The sequence below is a fragment of the Aythya marila genome (genome assembly GCF_965140915.1).
Source record: "Aythya marila genome assembly, chromosome: 14".
NCBI classification, from domain to species: domain Eukaryota; kingdom Metazoa; phylum Chordata; class Aves; order Anseriformes; family Anatidae; genus Aythya; species Aythya marila.
In genome coordinates this window covers 17702624-17725167 of record NC_139055.1, presented here as the reverse complement: position 1 = coordinate 17725167, position 22544 = coordinate 17702624, and the positions used below count along the sequence as shown (strand labels likewise).

General features: G+C 40.4%; 1 protein-coding gene across 1 annotated transcript in view; it reads right to left on the bottom strand.

The window, feature by feature from the left end:
• The window catches only part of FSTL4 (follistatin like 4), a 206918-nt gene that overhangs the window by 14941 nt on the left and 169433 nt on the right, over positions 1 to 22544 (bottom strand). Inside the window, exons 8-11 of the mRNA XM_082771893.1 lie at positions 11865 to 11985; positions 4190 to 4351; positions 3065 to 3199; positions 1608 to 1634 (exon numbers count right to left, since the gene is read on the bottom strand). Coding sequence (XP_082628019.1) covers positions 1608 to 1634; positions 3065 to 3199; positions 4190 to 4351; positions 11865 to 11985 — 445 coding nt within the window. The remainder of the gene's footprint in view (positions 1 to 1607; positions 1635 to 3064; positions 3200 to 4189; positions 4352 to 11864; positions 11986 to 22544) is intronic.

Below are 22544 nucleotides of genomic sequence, written 5' to 3'. Positions count from 1 at the left end.
CTGTAAATTGCTCATACTTTTATTTAAAATGTGCAAGGTTGATAAGCAGTAAGTCCATATTGTTTAGCAGAATTATAATAAGACTTTCTGCAACCAACTTCTTAGTTGTTCTTTAAGTATTTCTATACATCTGGTAGGGTTATCCAAATACTTTCTTTAAAAAGGAGCATAAGAGATGCAGTACTAAATCATGTAGCATTATGCAGATGATGCTGGACTGATTAGATGCGCTAGAGATTTCATTTCCAAGCAGAAGGGAAATAGCAATTCTTAGTGCCCGTAATGCCATTTACAGGAACACTGGCAGTACAGAGACACTCTTCAAAGCCATGCACTTGGCACTTGTGGGTGGCACACAAACTCTGGAGAATTGTCATAGGTGATCGTGCCACATCTTATGACCTCCGACCAGCTGCATCTGGTGTGAGTACGTACCTGCAGCCAGCAGCAGGACCTCAGCTATAGACCTAGGCAGCACCAGTTACTAAAGGCTGGCACTTTCCTTCTGCCCCCCCAAATCCTTTAGGCTAATCCATGACAAAAGCTCCAAGCCAAGGGCACAAAGCACAGCTCTTGTTGTGGGTACCTGGGGGCACGACTTATGAAACAGGCTTTGCACAGAGACTTCCACGAGGCTGGAAGGGCAGCAAAGTCCCAGCTTCCTCACGTGCAAGTGGCAAACTCAAGAACTGTCTTATGCCTGGACTTCTTGGACAATCCAAGAACCTTCTCCCAGTGAGTAGGATGCCCTGCTCTAGCAGTCTGAAGTGCCCAAAGGCAGGAGGCTCCTCACTGATGCTTCTGGGCACTGTACTTCAGGTGGCATATGGATGAGCTGCTTGAGAGCTTCTCACTGTGTGTTTTGGAAACAATTACAGCACCAGTGCATACAAAATCAAATCAATCTTGACTTCAAGTGCCTCCATAATATATTTGAGTCAATTAGCAGTTTAAGGATGCTTTTCTCCTAATTTGGCTTCCAAGATACGCAGATGTTGACCTTGTGCAGGGCATACTATAAATTTGATCAAACTAGAGATCTTAACTGCCAATTAAAACAAGGAGAAATGGGGCAACCTTTACCCTGCATTGATTTAAAGGATAGAGGGAAGTAAAACTTGAGGGTGTTTTTTGCTTAACAGACAAGAACACGGTTTTTGTTGCTCACCTAGTAAACATCAATACGTGCTACTAAGGAGGAAAAGTTTAAATTGCTTGCTTAAAAATGCAGTGTATTGAATTTATGCCTTACATGTTCAATTATGGTAATTTGGGAGCACTTCTGACACTTGTGTATGTTAATGTAGCTTGGGAATCTCAGGCTACTTGCATTGGTGGCAGTTCATATAAAATTCCCGTTTTTCTATATTTTATGGTCATCTATTATTCCATCATGGGAAAACGTAAGAAGTTATCAGTAGGATTTACTTCACTGGAGTGACACCTCTCATTTGAATACTTTAGATTTAAACTTCTGGTCTGTACTTAATCTGGTAACTGCAAAAGTTGACAGAGTTAGTGGCAAGTCAGTGCAGAATGGCCCATCATGGAATTACTAAAGCAGACAAGCACATTATCACTACAACGAAAGAACTTTACTGCAGTACCTTCCTCTCGCCACAGTATGTTTGCAACTGCAGCATCAGAAAATTGGGAAAGCCAGAAAATAATCAAGAAAAGGAAAAAAAAAACAAAACAGTGTCAAAATTTTCATTGAAACAAATAACTGAATTAATACGCATGTTTAAATGAGCTGTTTAACTTGTGAAAACTGTAACATTCATCCCAGTAAAGTAAAAATAAGGACAGATACATATTTCTAAACACATTTGCTCCTTTTAGAGACAATTCTGAAGCTATGACATGGGAAAAATCCTCACTGAAATGAGGACAACTTTAGCCTGTGCAAAGATCAAAGTCTTACAGAACAGAAGATGCTATCTTCAAATGTAGTTGTAGGCATGGTACAGGCTGTGGCTTTCTGTACAATTTCAGCTAGCAAACATGACATCTTTCAGAAGCCTGAGACTGGCAGTTATAACAGGTATGCACTCAGCCAATTTTCTTCTTGGAATTTCATGCAAGAACTACATTTTCTGTTAATATTCAAACCCTCCTGGAAAGTACACCTATATTTGAATTTCTGTTTAAGATACGTCCAATTATTTATCAAAATACTGTAATTTTCCTTGCGTAAGTATTCTCGGGGAAAAGACTGATATTAATAAGAGTACATAAATCCATTTAATGAGGAGAAGAATATATTTTTCCAAAGAATTGCCATGAGAATGCATATTTATGGCCAACTTCTACATTAACAGCCAGAAAACAGCAAAATCACATTCACACCTAGACTTTTAGTATCACCGTGAACCCAGGCAATCTCCCAGGTAGTTAAGGCAGAAGGATTAGGAAGGGATCAGGCTCTGTGAGCTTTTCCATAGAGGAAAATCATTAATTGTGTTTTGGGGACAGTATGGACAAGGTAACGCTGCCACACTCCTATGGGAAATACACAACTGAGAGTTCCTGGGAAAACTTCTCTTTGAAGTAGAAGATTGTTTCATGCCAAGGGAAACCTATTTTATTAGTTAGCAATGTAATTACAGATAAAATAAACTCAGAATTAAATCAGAACATTTTCCAAACATCTAAGTATTTGAGAACTTTGATTGGTAACTGTCTTAAAAAAAAAAAAAAAAGTCTTGCACAGAAATCAATGAAATGTTTTTTCTGAAACCATAAATAATTCAACAAAAAATTAAGTTTTGGATTCTTAGATATCTGAAAAAAATTGCCAATTCTTTACTTTAGTAAAGGTGTTACCTATACCACATACCAGCATGATTCTTGAACATGAAAGGCCTCATCATTCTAGATGAACAGGTTTTATCTTCCCCACACAGTTCCAAACCTCTGATCAATGCACAGACAATGCTGTCATTACCTTATGAGCAGAAGTCCCACATAATGCATGCAATGGTCTAAACTATTAAACTGCATGTATGCCATCTCATTTTAAATATGCTTCAAAGAAACAAATTATGTGAAAAATTCAGCTTACGGGTCTTTCTTGCTGAATCTTCTATGAAAAGTGAAGATATGTCCTCGTCCACTCCCACTTCATTTTTAGCAATGCAAGTGTAGGCACCAGTGTCTTCATACCGAACACTACTGATATGAAGTTCGCTTCCATTTGCTGTAAGGAAGACATCCACCCATGAGCAGGGTTCCCCACTGCTGCTAACTGCTCCCCGCTGCCTCGGCCGCAATGTGAGGGATTCCCACTGCACAGCACTTCCCCGTACATAAATGGAGATATTTGGGCAATTCTCATGAGAGTTTTGTTTCTTTCCATGAGCACAAATAAACGCTGTGCCAGAATCAAACAAAGAGCAATCCCAAGTGCAAAGAATAAATGAAATTTCATTTATGTCTCCTTGTTAATAAAAAGAATGCTTTGGCGGAGAAAAATACACATTGATTTTGGAAACACTTCTTCATAAGATCATGATGAAAAACTTGGGAGATGTCTCTCTGCAGTTCCTCCTATCATTTTGCTTTCTGAAGTGGGACTGTTGTCTAAAACCTTTGGAAGATTTTGAGCCATTGCACCCAACCATGCAGGGGTGTCTGTGCTACCAGTGCTGGGGGGGGTCTGCGATGTACCACAGAACAATTGGGATGGTAGGGGGGAAGGTTTTCAATATTATCACACAGAAATTTGCAGAGAAATATTGTTGTCTTTCACTATGCCTGTTACATCCTTATTTGAAACATAAGGACCAACAAGAGCAAAGAGCCCAGTTCCTGCTGCAGAGGTGGGTAGGAAGACACAGGAACCACAGGCTAATTCCCAGTGGACTTGCACCCTGTGAAGTCCTTATACCCGAGAACTGATTTAATGCATCTCTCTTCTGATTTGCACAGATGTACACGAGAGGCAAGGCAGTGGAGAATCACGAACACCATCTTTTAGCAGAACACTGTTACCACTTATATCAATCGATACTGTATTACCCAAGAAATTCACTGGAGGAAAAGATAAAAAGCAAGAACAGGGGTTTTCTAACACGATTTCCAACAACCATGGCTTAGTGAAAGTACAAGAACTTCTAGTTTAAAGTACAAAATAATCCTCCTTAATCCCCGTCTACAATACTTTAATTAATCAAAATTCTGTTCTTACCTAGGAGCGTTAGCTGTTTGGATAATTTTGGCATGATATCAACACCGTTCTTTAGCCAGGTAATTCGGGGATTAGGGATGCCTTCGGCGTGACACTTGAGGCTTGCCGACACGCCGGGCTCCTGTGCCTGTGTTTCAGGGTAGACACGAATCACCGGCGGCACTGCGGGGAACAAGGAATTGGTGATGTTGAGCTCACCTGCCCGCTGCCAGCCCGCGCTGCAGAGAAGGTCTGATCCCAGAGCCGAGGGAATGAGCCGTGTCCTGGTTTTCAGTGTAAGCTACAGTGAAGATTTTTCTACAGCCCAACTTCGGGGCAGAAAACAGAAAATAATACGAGAAAAGAATAAACTAATACACCAATGCCAGGGAGCAACCTGGAGATGGGATTTGGTACTTGGACCATTCCTGCTTTCTTTCATTAAGCGACTGATTGAACTTCAGGGAAGATGGATTAAAACCTAAGGAAGACACTCACATACTTAAAAAATAAAGTATAAATGCCACTGAATCTAGTAAGGGAGGAATTGAGTCCTTGCACATCATTTTCCTATTAGATGTACCATGTTATTCAACATTGTATTAATCAAATATACATAGGGAAATGGCCTATACATTTATTACCTCTTATTCTAAACAAATAAAGTGCTTTTTTTTTTTTTTTTGCCTTTTTTTTTTTTTTTTCCCCTAGGAGGCTTTCAAAATGAGATTTACCATGTTTCAGGAAGATGTCTCTGAACTCTTTAATATACTAAATTGATAGAACAACTAATGATATTACCATTTCAGACAAGTTCATTGATTTTTAATCATGCTGCCTTCATTGCTCAAATCAACCAGACTTAACACTACCCACTAACTATTTCTTAACAATATTCTCACATACTTTAAAGAGGATTTGCAACATTGCTCATGTGGAGGAAAAACACACCAGCATCCCTCCTTCCTTTCACCTCATGGGACTTAATAAAAGGAAACATGAAGATATGCTTCACATCCAGACCAGCAATTCCATCTTGAAAACGAAGGGACAGATTGTCTTCTTAGACATGAATGGGCTTTAAAAATGCCTAAATGAGTCAATAACAAACTTCCACTGTAAATCACTGATTTAAGGTATCTAACCCCCTACTGTGTTTTTGTATAGTCCATCATTAGGCTCCAGGACTGGCAAAATTAAATGCACTTGACAGTTGCTTTAGAATAAAATGAAATCTGTATTTGCAGCTTGCCATATATCTATATATCCATACGGGGATAGTTTGAATAATTACAGTCACTAGCATATACTTTACATCTTTCTATTTCTATTTTTTTATGACCCTTACCAGAGAGAGATGTATTTTACTTCTGTCTAACCTACCAGCTGCTTAAAAAAGCACTGAGTCATCAGCTCTGGTTAATACTTGGAACGAAATCAGCCATGACAGAAAGCCCTCAAGTCTACTTGTTTTTATAGCTTTAAAAGAGAGAGATTGTTCAAGTGTAATTTGAGAGGAAATGCCTAGGGGCAACTGGAAAGAAAAAAAAAAAAGTGTATGTTTAGCAAAGACATGTCTTTAAATTCCACTTCTGCACTGGACATGTGAACTTATTTCTTCTTCTTCCACTTCCTTTACTTATGAAGAAAAGTGAATGTGTTGCAAGAAGCATGGCAGTGAGTAAAACACCACCTAAGAGCTTTTTAATCAGAAGGATACCAAAAAGACAAGGTTTGTTTTATTAAATTGAGTTTGCAATTTCTAAATAAAAGCACTTACTGTTTTTTTATCTTCTCTTCCTGCCATTACTGTCAGGGTTGATGCTCCTCCTGACTTCAGGAGGTGCCAGACCAAGTGGAAGAAGAGCAAAGGAAGCGATCTGCTGTTGGAAGCAGCCAGCAGCTGTCAGAGCCATTCCCTGAATTTAAGAGACAGTGTCCATGCAATTTGGGTGAATAAGACTGTGAGTCAGGAGCTTCTGATTCCTTTCGTACCTTGGAAAATTAATTTCAATTTCTCTGCGTCAGTATCTCCAGGCACAGTAAGGCAAATGCAGTCATTTTTGTCCACTTTGATAGAATTTTATGAAGGTCCTGCACTCTGTGCTTGTTGCACATAAGATTAGTTTGCTACTAGCAACAGTTTTAAATGAAACAATTTAGGAACTGAGGCCTGTTGAAAGCCTACGTGATTTATTCAGATCCATAGACAAGAGGCGGTTTGTCTTCTCTAAGTGCACAGAAAACAATCTCACAAGACCTAAGCAGGTTAGATGCCCAAACCCTGTGAAGTCAACTGGCAGTTAGCATTCAGTGCTCCTGAGTATTTTCCTAATTCTCCAAAAAGCAAATACCTGCTTCTTCCAGTTCACAAGCAGCACAGACCTGCTCTGCCTGGCTCCGAACCAGAGACGGGTCCCTGGAGCAGGATCAGGCCCTTCTCCAGTGCATCACAAACGGTCAAAGGCAGCAGAAAAATTCTGCTCCAAGCCCAGCAGTGCCTCCTCACCCAGTGACTCTGAAGAGATACAGCCCTTCCCAGGCACCTACCACTTAATGCTCTCAAAATCGGCACTGGTTGATCAGATTTGCTTATAACAGCTTGCTGAAGGCTCTTCTGTTTGCACGGACACACATGGCAGTGCTCCACTGCCCGCCACAATGAAGGACCACCCCTCCCAGAACCACAGCCGTCCTTCACAAAGCAGGTTACACACATCTCTCTTTTCTTTTGCCAAATACCTGCATCTAAGAAATACACATGTATTTTCAGCTCTGCAGGAAACGTAACGGACTGATAATGCAAAAGGTAGCTCACTGCATCAATATTCTGCTTGAAAATTGGCTGAACTTGAAATTATAGCAAGGTGCACATATTTTCAGCAGTAATTAATGAGGAAACTATTTATTTTCACCTATAAAAATATGTGTTGCACCTTTGTTCTTGCTCTCTTTTTATTTTCCTGGTCCTTCCATTCGAAAACTTTTTATTTCTTCTCCCTTGTCTTACATAATTCATTGCACAGGTAAATTATTGCATGCAACTGCCTTGTGATAACAGCAAACTGCAGAATGCATTTTTATTGTCCTTGCTACAAATTAATACATTCCAAGTAAGCACATTTTACTTTAAACTTGCAAAGATTTTAGCTCCAGACTTTGGAATATATGGATTACCTTTTGCTATTTCCCTTGGTGAATATATATCATTACTAACCATTACTGTGCCTGCAGCCAAAGGCAATATAAAAAGGCTATTATCTTAAGCAAAGTTGAAAAAATAGAGGCATTCAAACAAGTAGGAGATTAGGTAGATTGCCTACTACTGCATACTGAATAGTACCTTACTTGTGAGTAGAGCAATTCATTACAGTAAAACAGCTCAGGTGATAAAGCACACGATGCGTACAGATGGCAGCATCAAGCCCTGAAGACATACATTGCTGCTACAGGACCTATATACTCCAGCAGTTATTTGAATTAACACATTAATCATTTACTTCAGATGGTTTAATCTTCCCATTTATGATTTGAAAGGAGTTTGCAGACCTGTCTGTTTTCTCTTGGAATGCCGCATTAACAAAACTTCTGTTTAAAACACCTCTCTGTTACTGGAAACCTCGTCCTATCGGACCTTCACCATTAGGATGACGATCGAATAGCTTTTTAAAACTCTTTACAAGAAATACGATATTCTGATTTATGCTGATGTTTTCCAGAGTGCAAGGACCAAGGAAAAGGATGCCTTACATTCAGCAGTCTCTCGATTTGCAAACTATCAATTTTCATAGTTGATTACAATTTTATGAGATTTTTTATTCTCAGAAATTCTTTTTTCCTCTTGAAAATGATAAATGGCTTTTCTTCCCTACAGTTAGTATATGCTGTACACATTTCCCAAGCAATATCATACATAGGAGAGAACATAATTTTCCTATTGTTTTTTGCTCCTCTCGATCAAAGACATAGCAGAAAATATGAATTTATCATTCCTAAACTTTGTGCTGCCTTTCAACACGTCCTTTTCTTCCAAAGGCATTAAGGGCCATGTGTACAAATACACTGACTTAAATTTTAATACTGCTGGGAATCACAAGGCTGATAAACCCAACCTAAAGACAACACACCATGTCACATGTGGGCGGCATGTCATGTTTGTTTTATGCTTCTTGTCCAGAAGATGTGACCCAGTGGTTTGGGGCATTCATGCGGTGGTCTTCACATTTCCTGCCTAACAGCACTCTCATTTCTGCTTGTCAATAAGAGCATCTGGACCCTCCCAATTATCTGTGATACTGGGAAACAGCTGAGCAAGTTCTGGCAAGCCCTGATGAATGCTGCACATGTAGGACTGCTTCCTGTACCACTATGCCAAAAGTTCAGGTAAATATTTCAGTGGAATCGTTCATTTTGTACAGGAGCACCAGGACAGTATTTTTTGCAACACCTTAGGGGGAACTGAAAACCCCCAGAGGTTCACAGAGCCACATGCTCTAAGGCTGAAGCTCACTCCAGCACTGTGGTGCTCAGCAGTTGAGCAGAACAAACCTTTTTTTCCCCTTCAACCAAAAAAAAGGAAAATGCAAAGAGGGTGGATATGACCAGGATCAGATTATTTGAAGGAGAAAAAGGCAATAAAATGTTTTGTAGGGTAGACTGATGGACCTCAGTGGGAGCAATGAGTCAGGCCCCAGATGGTATGAAAAGGATCAGAAAACACTGGAAGAGTGACTGCAGCTTCCAAAACCACTGAATTAACTGACACCCTTCCCAAAAGGAGGGACATGCCCATACAGACAGAGAGCTTGGGAAGGATCAGGGATAAACCCTACTGCTTCCATTTGGTTCTCTCCCTACTTGTTCCCAATAGAGAAACTTGGGGTCTTCACTATTACAAAGAAAATATATATATATTTTTTTGTAGAATAATAATAATAATAACAAAAACTGTCTTCGATATTAAAAAGAAAAGAAAAAAAAATCTTTTTTTTTTTTTTTTCTTTGTAGAATAATAAAATGAAACGAAGCAAAACTGTGTTTTTTGATGTTAAAAGCGTATTATCCCCTCCCTGGAGGAGGCAGGCAAGCAGATACATCCCGGTTCTGGCTGACTTATTTCTGTCACATTCCCTTACAGCTGGAGTCTAATACAGAACAGCAACAGCAAAAAGCCCAAGCTGAAGATGGAGTTTTTAGTCTGATACAGACAGACACAGACAATCCCCAGCACTGAACAGAGCCAATGAACTGTACTTAGGTTCTCTGCATCTCCACTCAGCTCAGCTCAGCTTCTTCCCTCTACTCCTGTCAGGAGAAATTCCTCAATTTGTCCTTTATGGTTCTAAAAAGCAAGAAGGATTTCTGAGACATGCTCTGCCTTCGAAAACCCAGGGTATGTCTGAGGGTAAGCAGCATCGTCCTGTCATCACTCTTCTTGTCCCAACATCAGTTGCTGGGGGAAGCAACTACGCAGGCAGAACAGGAGAGAATTTAATGATGTGGGCAGCCAGCCACATTAACAATTGCAAAACCCTGGTTTTGCAAAGCCTAATGGCTCATATGGGAACATTAGATGCTGTAGGACAAAGATTTCTAGATCCTACAGTGTTTTCTAGCAAGTCCAGGCTGAAATCAGAATGCATGGCATTTTGCAGTATTTAAAGACTACATAGCAACTTTAAAAAGACAACACTTTTTTTTTTCTTTTTCTTTTGTATCACAGAGTTATTGTATTAACTAGAAATATCACATATAGCTGTGGTATGAAACTTCTATTAAAAAAATAAAGTGATTTTCTCAAGAAGTTAAATCTAAGAGGCAGGCATTGAGTACGCTCCAGCTTTGCAGCTTGAATCCAGCCCTCCCCACACTCCAGCTAGCTTTCCTCTCATTCCAGTTTTAGTTTCAAAGCCTTTGGGCCTTAAATTCTCAGTGATGATACAGTCTACATCGTCGCCTGCCAGCTAAACTCCATTCAGCTCTCAGAATATATCACATAATATACACAAGATTAAGTTGTTAGCTTGCTTTTCTTTCAACTGCCGTTCATCAAACAAATGGCACTTTGAGGAAGGAAACCTATTTTCCCAGCTGCAGCACGCACAATCTAGTTATCCATATTGCTGAAACTTTGCAGTTTACTATCTCAAAAGATGACAAATTGTTATGCAGAAACATTAAGTTGGTTTTCATTCAAATCAACTGGATGCTCTGTGCTCTCCCCTGCGCACTCGCTGCGGGTGGGGGGCACTTAGGCACATCCCAGGGACCTGAGCTGCCATCAAACCTGAGCCCCACGTCCACTGTGGTGCCCCTTAAAGTGCATAATTATCCCTTTTTACTGTTTGTCTACGTGTCAGTCTCTTTTAGCCTGGGTGGAGCTGTGTGCTCTTACCAGCTGATAAGGTCTCCTTGGCAGAGGTCTGTGCACATCTACAGGGAGAACGAAATAATAATTTTCCTAATAATGCATCTCCGGTAATAAAGTTGTTGAATTTTCTTGTAAAACGCAGTATGTTCAGGCCAGAATACTGCAATATCTATTCATGAAGGTGTCCCCTGTTACAGAGGTACTGCTGGTTGTGTCAGCACACCGGGTTCAAAGGGACCTGCAGCACAGGAGGATGGGGAGCACAGCTGGTGCAGAGGGAATTGGACAGGGAGCAGTATCAATTTGGAAAATGATTTACATTTTTTTTTTCAAGTGCCTGAAGTAAAGATAGATTTGGATGTGCAGCAGAGTTGGATTCTCCACGGGCTTGTCCCTCAAGCTCCCATTCTCACCCCAGCAAAGGGGCGTGAGCTCACTGCCATTTGGTGTCCGGTTCGCACAGGAGGAATTGACGGTGCCAGATACAAAGTGGGAAAATCAATCATGTCCAGAGGGTTGGGATTATCTGCTCCTTAAACAATGTGGGCAGCGAGGTGCCTTTTGAGACACACACATCTATCTCCTCAGCTCCACTGATGCTCCTGGCTCAAAGCCCCCAGTGCTCCATATGGCACAGAACGCCAGTTTAAGCTAAGGTCATCTCCAATCTCCATATCTGACTGAGTTGGAGGTCAAAGGAAAGATAGTGAACGCCAGAATAAAAATTCCACCAGGCTCAAACGTGGTCCAGGGACGCAGGTGAATGAGGATGCAGGAATATGGCCCGGGTGATTCTCTCACTCGTAAAACAGTTTGCCCTCATTTTGCAAGCCAGTGGGCCATATCTGCAAGCTGATGTAAATGGCCCTCAGTCGAACCAAGCTGTCTAGAGCCAGGTAATAATCTGGTATATAGCTACAAGTTGGATAGCTAGTTTTGGAAACACAGCGCTGTATTTAAATATCCTGGGCTGTTTCATGCAACAGAAATTATTTTCTGGAAGATGAAATTATCGAAGCAACAATTCTGTTGACAAAAGTAGTCATTAGTTTAAGAGAGGCTCTGAAACACTGCTTGTTGCTCTCTGGAAACTGTAAAACAAGCTGTCAATATCTGCTAAAGCCCAGGTAATTATACATATGTCCCCCCGTGCTACCTTTTTTGATTGCCTGTGTGATGGCACGAGTGAGAAGCCACTAGCTGCGTTTGCTCTCACACAAAGCCAATTTGGTGCTAGCTTTTCCTGTCTTTGTGCGAATGAGATTAGCACGCAACTTTGCTTACAGGAACATTTTCAGTGGATTGTCATATATGCCATTTACTAACCATTCACCTGAAGGATGTGGGTCTGATACAGCTCTTCATAGCCGTAGGCATGACAGGTGTAATTGCCCATGTGAATAGTCGTTACCTTGGTGATGTAGAGGGAATCGTCTTCTCCAAAATCCTGCATGTAACAAAAGACAGGAAAGGAGCCTTATTATTTAGTAAAAATATTTTAAACACCACATGAAGGGAGGTCACCTGTTCAGTGGTTTTGATAGTATCACAGCTTGGGAACACAGCTTGAATTTTGAGCAGCGAGTTTTGAAGTTCATAAATCAACATGCAGGAGAAAACGAGCGGCAATTTCAGAGCAAGGCAAAGTAACTCATCTGAGAATACGAACTTTTGTGCTGGTTGTTAACAAGGTGCTCTTTGCACATAAAAAGATGGCAATCTCCAGCTGTTTAATTTATGGGGAAATTTAATATCTACCCATTAACCTCAGCTGCCTAAAACATTAACTTCTGGGTGGGTTCAAGTTTCCTTTATCTATGCTGCTTCTTAGAAAACGCGCCGTAACCTTGAGACTTGATGTGAAAACTGAAACTGTTTGTCAGCAAAGACAACATCCTCGGCAGGAGACAGGGAAGAAGACAAAAAGCTTTCTTTTAAGGAAATTTACTTCAAATCAGCCTGCTTTGATCTGTAACTGGTTGACGAGGATCTTTCTTTTTCCCCCCTTCATTTATTTACCCACATCTGCTCCTGCATGACACTTTTTGATTATAGGCGGGGAGGATAAAAGTTGTTAGTGGGGTTTTGGCGCTGAATATTTTGCACAACTGCTCTGTTTAGAAATATATTTCAAATTCCAGTTAACAGAAGCGCAGCACTGGTGGGTATACAAAGCAGCTTTTCTTGTTACCCCATTAACATTCAGACTTCTGCAGCTCCAAAATGTTTACACTTCTGTGCAAACCCGGAAGGATACATTTAAAAAAGCAGTTAATGAGCTTAAAGTATGTTTTTTCCTTAATTAGCTCCATGTGTGAAGCATGTTAAATCAAATTCTTTGCAGAATTTCACTGCAAAAATATGGTAAAAATCAATTTATGATCAGGGTGGCAGGAAGCCAGTGCAACAGGGTGAGTGTTGGAGATGCAGGAAGGCAGAGTTGTGCTGCTCGTGAAAGTTGAAAACTCCCAGCCAACATCTTCCACCGTGACGTGACCACACTGATCAGGACGGACAGCATGAAACAGGAATGCAAACCTGCTCTGCTGGCTGAGACCCAGCACCTTGGGTCCCCATTTCTATGTGATGGAGAAAGGGAACCTGTGCCCAGGTTCACAGATCACAAACGAGACTTGTTTGATTATTGAAAAGTTTTTTTCTGAAACAAAACCATTTGGGGCGCCTTACACCTCACACTTTCTGCCTCTTCGGGGTGCACCTGCTTTGCAGTTTGCAGCTCTCCTTTCCAACCAGGACACTGAGGACGTTTCTGAGGGAAGCTGTGATCCTGCCGCAGACTTGCAAAGCCAGCTGGCAGCCCCGAAGGAAAAGTACAAAGCGGCCCATCTTCTGCAGGATGGGATTGATCTGGCACTGCTTCTCCTGGCTCTTGAATCTTCTCCAATAACTTGTGTCTGGCACCAGAGGAACCTCTTCATGCCTCTTGTCTCCTTGACAGGCCAGTGCTGTCAGGGCAATGAGAAGTTTGGGGACTTTCCTATTTTTAGACATGTTACAGGGCAGACTGAGAGTAAGCCCTGAAGAACAGAGTTTACAGGCAGGACAACAGGTTCACTCTTCTCAAAGCACAAACTTTGACCCGAGAGGGACAGAAATAACCAACCTGTATCCGCTATCTGCTACCCTGTCGCTCTGACAGCACAACAAAGCACAAATGTGTACAATTACCAATGAGAGTAAATCCACAGATGTTCCTGAAATTCATTACCTGTCATCAAAAGCATCTCAGTGGCAGGCAGACCGAGCATCTAGACTATGGGATGAGCTGGTTAAACTAAACAATCCATTATTACAAATATCTACTCAAAAATTCCCATTCAAGCATTTGCCTTATTTTCTGGTCAGCTAGATCGTTCCTGCTGGAAAGCAAAGATGCATGAATGACTGCAAATAGCAGAGATATCACCCCTGTTCAAATGGTATTTACATGAGATAGAGAAAACGCTTGCAGTGGAGGGGACTTAATAACAGTTTTTAAAGTTAATCCCAAAGCAACTCAAACTGAGTTTAGATCAATAAAAGCAGGATGGCTACTTTTATGGAATGATTTATAAGGAGATGTGGAAAAACAGGACAATAAAATCTTTTCTGTTTTAAGTGTGTTGCTTCCTTTAAGTTATCTCAGAAAAAATATTATGAATGCTTGGTTTGTGCTCTGTAATTGTCTTTTTATGGACAATCTGTTTTTTCCAATGCATACAAATGTATTAATATAAGTAAAGACCCTTGCAAAAACAAACTGATGCAAGATTACAGTATTACTCTCTTCCCCTCCAAATGCATTTTTCTTGTAAAGAGAAGCTTTTATTGGCAAAAGCATGGTTTATGACTTTTAAAAACTATTTTCTGACTTCCAGCACTTAAAAAAAGGTTATCAAATATGATTTAGGCAACGCTATCATTTACGTCAGGCACAGAAGGAAAATATCGGCCCCGTATTAGCACTTGCACACACACAGTAAATTCACACTGAGTACAACATTATTAAGAATCACCGGCACTAGAGGTGGGATGGAAAAAGTGGTTATTAAATTTAGGTTCAATACTTATCCCTTTGTTGCTACAGAAGGAATACTGAATTCTGTAACAAATTAATGACTCTTCCTGCGCGTTTATTTATTGCAGCTTACAGTTTCTCTTTGTGTTTCCCTGTGGATATAATTAGTGCATTAGGGTTTCACGGCTACATTTTATATATATGCATGCATTCTTATGCACAAACACCTCCCATATATATCTTATAAAGGCACACCGGGGAGTGTTGTAACACCCCAAGCCCTAAAGCATGAGGACAGGGAAGCCGTCAGTTCCCCAGGAGCCTCCTTCAATCCTTTGTTTCTCACCTCTGGGGGTCCCACAGCAGGCAGGGGCCACCCCATGCGGGCAGTGGGCACCCTGGTGCTCCCGGGGGATATTTGGGTGCATCTCCTGCTGCTGTGCAAGCTCATGGGGCCAGCTAACACTGGCAGGGTGCCCAGCGGCTGTCTCAGCATGTGGGGAAGTGGTCCTCAGCTGGGCAATTTTACCAAGCTGAGAAGGGTGTGCAGGTCTGTGAGGACTTTTCTCCCCTCAGAAACGTACACTGTCCAAGTGAGAGCTCTTTGAATAAAAGTTCTCAGAAACTGCTTAGCATGAAACATTTTTAGAGTCATGTTATGAACTTGCTTCATCCATCCATCCATCCATCCATCCATCCATCCATCCATCCATCCATCCATCCATCCATCCATCCATCCATCCATCCAAACACACTCACGTAAACTTCCCTGGGGAGAACTGGCAGGGGAAAGTATGGGCAGGCCGTAGGGAATGGGAAGAATTCATATTTAACAAGGGCAATGGAAACATTTCCGTGTGCTTCGACGTTTTCAGATGGCTTTTGCTTGCAAAGGCAGGTTTCCAAGTCACTACAAGCCTGAAAACAGTCAAAAGGAACCATAAACATCTATAAAAATGATGTACCGTGCAATTTTTCTCTCCCTAGAGCTACCACACCTTTCAAAGCCGAGTATCTCAGCGCTGCCCAGGAGTCGCAGCGCTGTGCACCCCTGGGAGCTGGGACTGCCCTACACCTAACCCCAACATGCAAAACGATGAACTGTGGAGAGATCTTTATGCATAGTATCACGGCAAAGGATTGGGAACCAGGAGAAAGGCAAAGAAGTCACTTCTGGGGCATGTTTTCCCTCCTTTAATGCTGAAGGTGAATTTTCTTCTGAAGGGGAAGAAACAGAAATGATGAAAATGTATGAACAAGAGACAGATACCCTTCTAAGAGCTACAACCAGCCGAGCCTTGCATCAAAGCAGCCAGATAAGGATAAGGTGTTCATCACCTCTGTTTTATGAATTTCATTATAAAATAACACTACATGTTCTGGTTTAAAAAAAAAAATATATCAAAAAAAATCAGCAAGCTGTGCTTATAATTTCTCATAATTGATAAGGTCAACTAGTGACAGATGATAAATTGACTTCTCCAGCAGTTTGTCTCATGTTTTCTCTCCCTTTTTGGAATAAAAAGTTCTCTGCCCTTCATGAGCTTCTTTTATGTCTTGCAGCTACCCTTCAAATAAAGGACTGATTAAGTGATCTTAGGATATGTTTGAACTTTTCGAGATTAAAAAAACCCACACCATCCTGCATTTTAAATTGATAACCGCTCAGTAATCTAACAAAAAAAAAAGTCACCACTGCACACACTCCATTTCAAAAAATAACAAAGCAGATCCTAGAAAATGGATATGTACTTTTTTCTATTGTATTTCCTTTCCATCACTACTGATTACCCAAGGCATCGGTCTCTCCAAACAGAAGATTTTTCATATTTATTTATCCCATTCCTCCCTTCTAATGCATTCCCTGGTCATGCAATCTGCTGCAGCTCGGAGACACCGCGCTTAGAAATGTGTAAAACATTGCATATTGCTTGTAAATCTAGTTCCCATTCTGTCTCAAGTGAAATCCAATATGCAACTGTAACGCCACAAATCTCCTGCCCTGACACCTGGGGACACGGAGAGCAGAGAGGGAGCGAACACGGAGCTGGGCCTGCCGAGCCCTGTGACCGCCTGGGGAGCACGGGAGGTGCTGGAGGGTGCTGCCACCAGCACCTGCATTTTTGCCCTTTTCTGACTCTTTTTCAAGAGGTCTTAACGGGTCTTGGGGTTGTTCCAACACAGAGGGGAAACGTATATAAAACACTTGAAAATTTTGGCAAAGAGGAAGTGTTGTTTTCCAGGAAATCTTAGTTTAAGGAGGAATTGGCATAGGGTAGATTCAGGTTTCTTACTTTTTTAGGGTAACTTCAATTTTTTTGAGGAAAACAAAACAAAACAAAACAAAACAAACAAACTTGCTTTACAGCTATATATGGTCAGAAGGAACAAAACCTGACGAGCTCCCCTGCTCTCCAGCTGTCCCCAAGCCCTGACGCACGGCAGGCAGCAGCATGGCACCACAGGGTGGATATGCCCTGCAGAGCAACCGCTGCCCACCCCATGGGGTTTTAAACATACACGGTGTCCACCCACCCCAGTCACACACCAAATGCACCCGATAAATTTGAAACCAGACAGCACCTTATAGACATTGAACACCTTCAAACATTTTCCCCATCAGACTCTTCTGGGAGAGTCCCAGAGACGGCTGACATTCCCTCACCACATCGACTTCTAAGTATTTATATCGGAAGGAAAGGCAGAAGAAACAGCTCGCTGACTGATCTATCCTCTTAGGAGAACCCCACTGTTTGCTCATATTTCTTCTTAAATAATTTGTACTTTTCTTTCCCTTTTAAATACCTCTCTTCCAGCACTTGCCACTCAGCCCAAGGAAGCCGGGAGCCTTCCCCATGCACTTTTGGTACGTCCTTCAGCCAAAACCAGTTCCTGGCACTGGGGCTCACTGGTGGCACTGGTTTTCCACTAGAGGGAAATCAACGCCGTCACAATTTCATAACAGACAACACAGTGATGAAAATCTGTTAACCAGTTCACTTTAAAAAAGCCTGCCTGTTGCTCAGAGTCTCGCTCTGACAATGTTTACAGGACTTCAAAACAAAATGTACCCAAGCATTTAATGAGATGATTATTATGCAAAATCTACAACAATGGCTATCACTTTGAAAGTGATTTCTCCACACTAATCAAATGTCTCTGATCTTTTTTACAATAGATTCATGAGTGATTCATATAAAAATAATAAAAACTAAATTAGTCATGGGCTCTTAAATCACTTTCTTTGGTGCTCTTAATAATTCATTTCCAGAGACAAGCTGAGAACTTATGCTTCATTAATATTATTTGTTCTTGGTTTTACACATGCTATCTTATACTTTAGTAATCTACACGGAGAAAAATTCAGCCTTAAGTATATGCAAGAAAACTATTGCAAACACAGCCTGATGGGGTATTAATTTATCTGTTCTTGTTTTTCTGCTCAAAGAATTTAGAACATAAGACTTTGCTGGAGAGCCAAAAAAGTTTTTGGCGTGAATATATGGAAATGGTCTTTTAAAATAGTTGTGCGATTATAGTACAGATAAAAATGGATGTATTTTATATCCTGAGAAACTCATGAGTCAGTATGATGAGGAAAATCCACAGTAGGTCTTCCTGCTGGAGCTGTTGGTGGAAGGGAGGAACGAGCATCCCAGGGATTCAGTGAAATGTTTCTATTAATTGGATCCACTGGACATTTCAGAGAAAAGCAAAGATTATGACTGAACAGGTAAGTAACAATCTTGGGAGAAATTGATATTCATAAACTCCAACTTTCTCCTTACAGTACCAAGGCAGGGATTCGTGGATTTTGGTCAGTGATTCCACCAGTCAGGGCAAGTACTGGAGAGTACAAGAGATATCGAAGAGCCCTGATTCTTCTCATTCTCAAATTTCCTCTAAAGCATGTTTGTAAGCATGCCAGCCTAGTTACCTCAATACTTCACAGCAGATGGTTTTAATAGGCTCAATCCTTTCTTCCTTCTCATTTTTAGAAGATTCACACTGTATTTATAGTTCTCCTTTTCTGTTATAACACCCAGACTGAGCGTACGCAACGCATCTAGAGGAGAACGAGATCTAACATCTCACATTTCACAGGGTTTGTGACCTACACGCCTGTAAAAAATGCAAGCAAAACAAAACCACCCCACGCTGTGAAGAGTAATGTCTTCCTCCACAAAAATATGAAGTTTAGGAAAATGAAGCCTTATACACGACTGGGTATTTAGGACCAGGTGATCAGGCGTATTGTCTCCATTAAAGTATTGATGCATTTGCAGAAATCACCTACAAACTTTGGACTGTGACCCAAAATAAGCTATTCCACTGAAGGCACAAGGTGCATACCAGTTCTGTAGTCTTAACTATAGAAAAGTGAGAGATTATATATTCTAAACATACTGTCAGCATTAATTTTCCACTTAACCTCTATTTTAGAGCCTGCAAAAACCTAAGATATTATAAACACTGTGCAATTTCTTAAACTTTGATTTGAAGGAGAAAAACTTGGCTTTAAATATGCAACTTCCTGTAATTTACTCACATCACTGTATTAGTGCAGCATCTAGGATGACACAGGGTTTGATCATTTTAATAGCCTCATTTCTATTAGCAGGATATTAAATGGGGTTATTCACACCTGATCTTTTCGTGATCTTTTTATTATTTAACAATGGAACTACATTAAAAGCACTAACAGGAATTTATCTCCTTCAGGCAGCCTGTTCTAATGAGAAATCTAATCCAGGTGACTCGTACTTGTAAGATTGGCCATTTTTCTTGGTCTCCAAATATTACACATGGAAAATGGACGTTAATATGAATATGGAGTTGGACTCGATGGTCCTTATGGGTCCCTTCCAATATTCTATGATTCTATGTATGAAAGGTGCATCGAAGCAGCTAGGCACAGATCTTGCATGAGCCATGAGATACACAAGGAGACAAATCTTCCTGGACATGCAGGGAAATGTGGATTATGAGCAATAAATGATTTAGAGAAGTCTATGTCCCCACGGGTTGACTTGTGCGAGCTCCATATGCTTTGTGCACCATGGACCTGATTGCTCTCTGCTGCACGGGTTTGCAGATTGGGATTCAGCTGGAGCAAGGCACACGGATCTGTATGAGGAGGTGGAGAACCTGTTTTGAAAAGAGAATCACTGCTTTTCCTCCAAGCAGTGAATTACGTCTCTGAGTTAAGCCTATGTATCTCAGGTGTCTCTGAGGTCCTGGGTGATGACAGGAACTGCAGCAGCAAAATCCACATTGTTTTCATGCTGCATTAACAGAGGCTGGATGGCTGAAGGTGAGAGCAAAGGTCTCTCTAATATTCTCTGCTCATGATCTTCTAGATCCCTGTTATATCCCACATTATCTACCTATTTTTCAGTTGGAATCCTGCTTTATTTAATCTCTCTGTTCAGAGCTGCTTCTGTATCTGCCTCCTCTTTGTTCCCCTTCTTTGCTTCTATTATAACCTTGTTGAGATGGGACGACTGGGACTGCACATAATATTCACCATGATGTGTATCAGGGATATCCTCTGGCACAATAGTGTTGTCTGCTTAGTTCTCTGATACTTTCCCAAAAAGCCCAACTGTCTTATTTGTTAGAGATACTTCATCATCCAGCACGGTCCTCCCCAGGCTGAGTCATGCCCCCATACCCATGTTTTTCACAGTTCATTAATAAAAATAGTCTCTATAATAGAAAACTGAATATGCATGAAGTTGATACGAGGGAGAAGCATTCAAGACTTACTTGAGAATTTGGCACGGGGACTTCTTACTGAGCGTTTCTCATTGCACTTTCTGCAAGATGAGCTAACTGAGGCACACAGCTGGCAACAGTACATTAAATAATAAAGCAAATGATAAGCTGCATTTTGTTAGCCCCCGGGAGTATGCTTTTTAAGCACAATTATTGATTTTTCATCAAACAAAGAGAATGACATGCGATGAACTAGCTGCAAAGCACTCTCACTTCCCTACCTTCATTCACTGGTGTGCTTTTCACAGGGTGGGAGCTGGCTGTGGAGTCTTGCATTTGCTCCTAGACGAGTTTGTAATTTTTTATTTTTATTTTTGGAGAGAAAGGGCATATGATCCTAACTGGCATCCACAGAAATGAAGAAACCTCTACTTTAATGATGTGTAATGAAAAGCATATTTTTGAATTAATGATCTAATGCAGATTTGAGCTCCACTGTACAGATTACTATGAAAGGAATAATGAAAAATACTCGTGAATATATGTTATAGCTACCTGCATTATACTTGGTAATTCACCAAATTCTTATCTACTTAAATTCTGCAACATTTGTTTTTGTATGATAATATTCTTTTATCTGTTGTTTGTGTATGTTTTCATCATGCTTCTGTAGAATCAGCTTTTGTTTACAAATTTTGTTTATAAATTTATGTATTTTTGTCTAGAGATGATGTCAAATCATGTGAAACAATACTCTATAAATACTGTCTAAACACATTTGACTCCATGAAGAGTGTTTTATATTTTGAAATTGAGGAATGCTTTCATAATCACAGATTTGGTTAAACATACTGCTTGTTCCCAGGAGGCAGAAGTATATTATTTTGAAAGATGACATAGTTTAACCACTTTGCTATTTGTAGTCAAACATCAGTTTATAGTTACAATTATAGTACAATCTCACCTGGTTCAGCTACATCACAGTTATTTTCTTCGTGAGAAAAGTTGATGTGACTTTTTTAAAGTATAGCACCAAAGGCACTTGAAATGGAAAAATAATCTGGATGGGTAATGTATGCATAAAAATATCTTTATGCTAAAAGCAATCTTAAATGTTTGCAAGAAAAATCATTTAATTACATGTACCATTAAGATGGCTCTTTTGTAATAGCTATGTGACAACTCATTAATGCATTTCTTCACAGACAAATTATTAATATGTAGCTTATGAAAGCTTCTGATTAAAAGAGCAATGGAAAGTTAATATTTTGTTGCCAATCAAGATATCTCATAAAATTGATTTAAGTAAAGCACATAAACAACCAGGCTTTATAGTAATCTTCAGCCTCTCAGTTCTGTGTATATTTAGGATTATCTAGGTTTTTGTTGACTTTGTCACTTCTAGTATTAATTTGGAATACTGTCAACCTTCTCATAGCACTTTTGTCAAGAATCTGGAGAGAATAAAGCCACAAAGGACTTCTCAGTGGTTCCTTTCCTCTGCTGCACTCACACCTTCTTAGAAGAATTCTGTTTTATTTTATTTTATTTATTTATTTTTTTCAGAGTTGGGTTTATATTTTCATCTGATTTCCCGAATTAGCATTTAGAAGAGAAGCAGTTTAATTGAAATATAATACAAGGATTTTTCCAAGTGTGTGAATATCCTGTAGGTTTGTATGTGATTACCACTGTGCCAGGAGCAGGGAGGATTTTCTTGAAGTTAAAAAGGTACAATTAATCTCCTGTTGCACTTCCAATTAGCCAAATTGCTAAGCTTATTGTGAAAAGCAGAAATGCAATTGAGTTTCTGCTTGAGGCATACTAAAAGAAAACTGAAGTAATTTAATTAACCGACTTCAAGTATATTAAGGAGCACACTGCCTTTACTTTCCTGCTGTCAGTGCCTTTAAGTAGATTATTGTTTAATGTGAGTTTCTGCACCCACAAGAGGCTGCCACCCATCCTGACCTGTGCCAATGAATGTGTGTGGCTGCACTTATTTCCACATCACAAACCTCAGAGCAAATGTTGTGGCTCCGTCCTTGCTACACACAAGAATCAACCCCAAGCAGAGGCATGTTCCCACTTTGAAGGCTCCTAACAAGTGCTGCAGACGTGCAGGTGCCCCTCCTTGGTAGCCAGAGAGAGGACACACCTGAGCTTGAGTCCTACAGGGAAATAAAGGACCACAATCCCCAAATTGCATCACCTCAAATAACTCGACCAGCATACAGATGGTGGTGATATATAAGGAACATAAAAAGCTT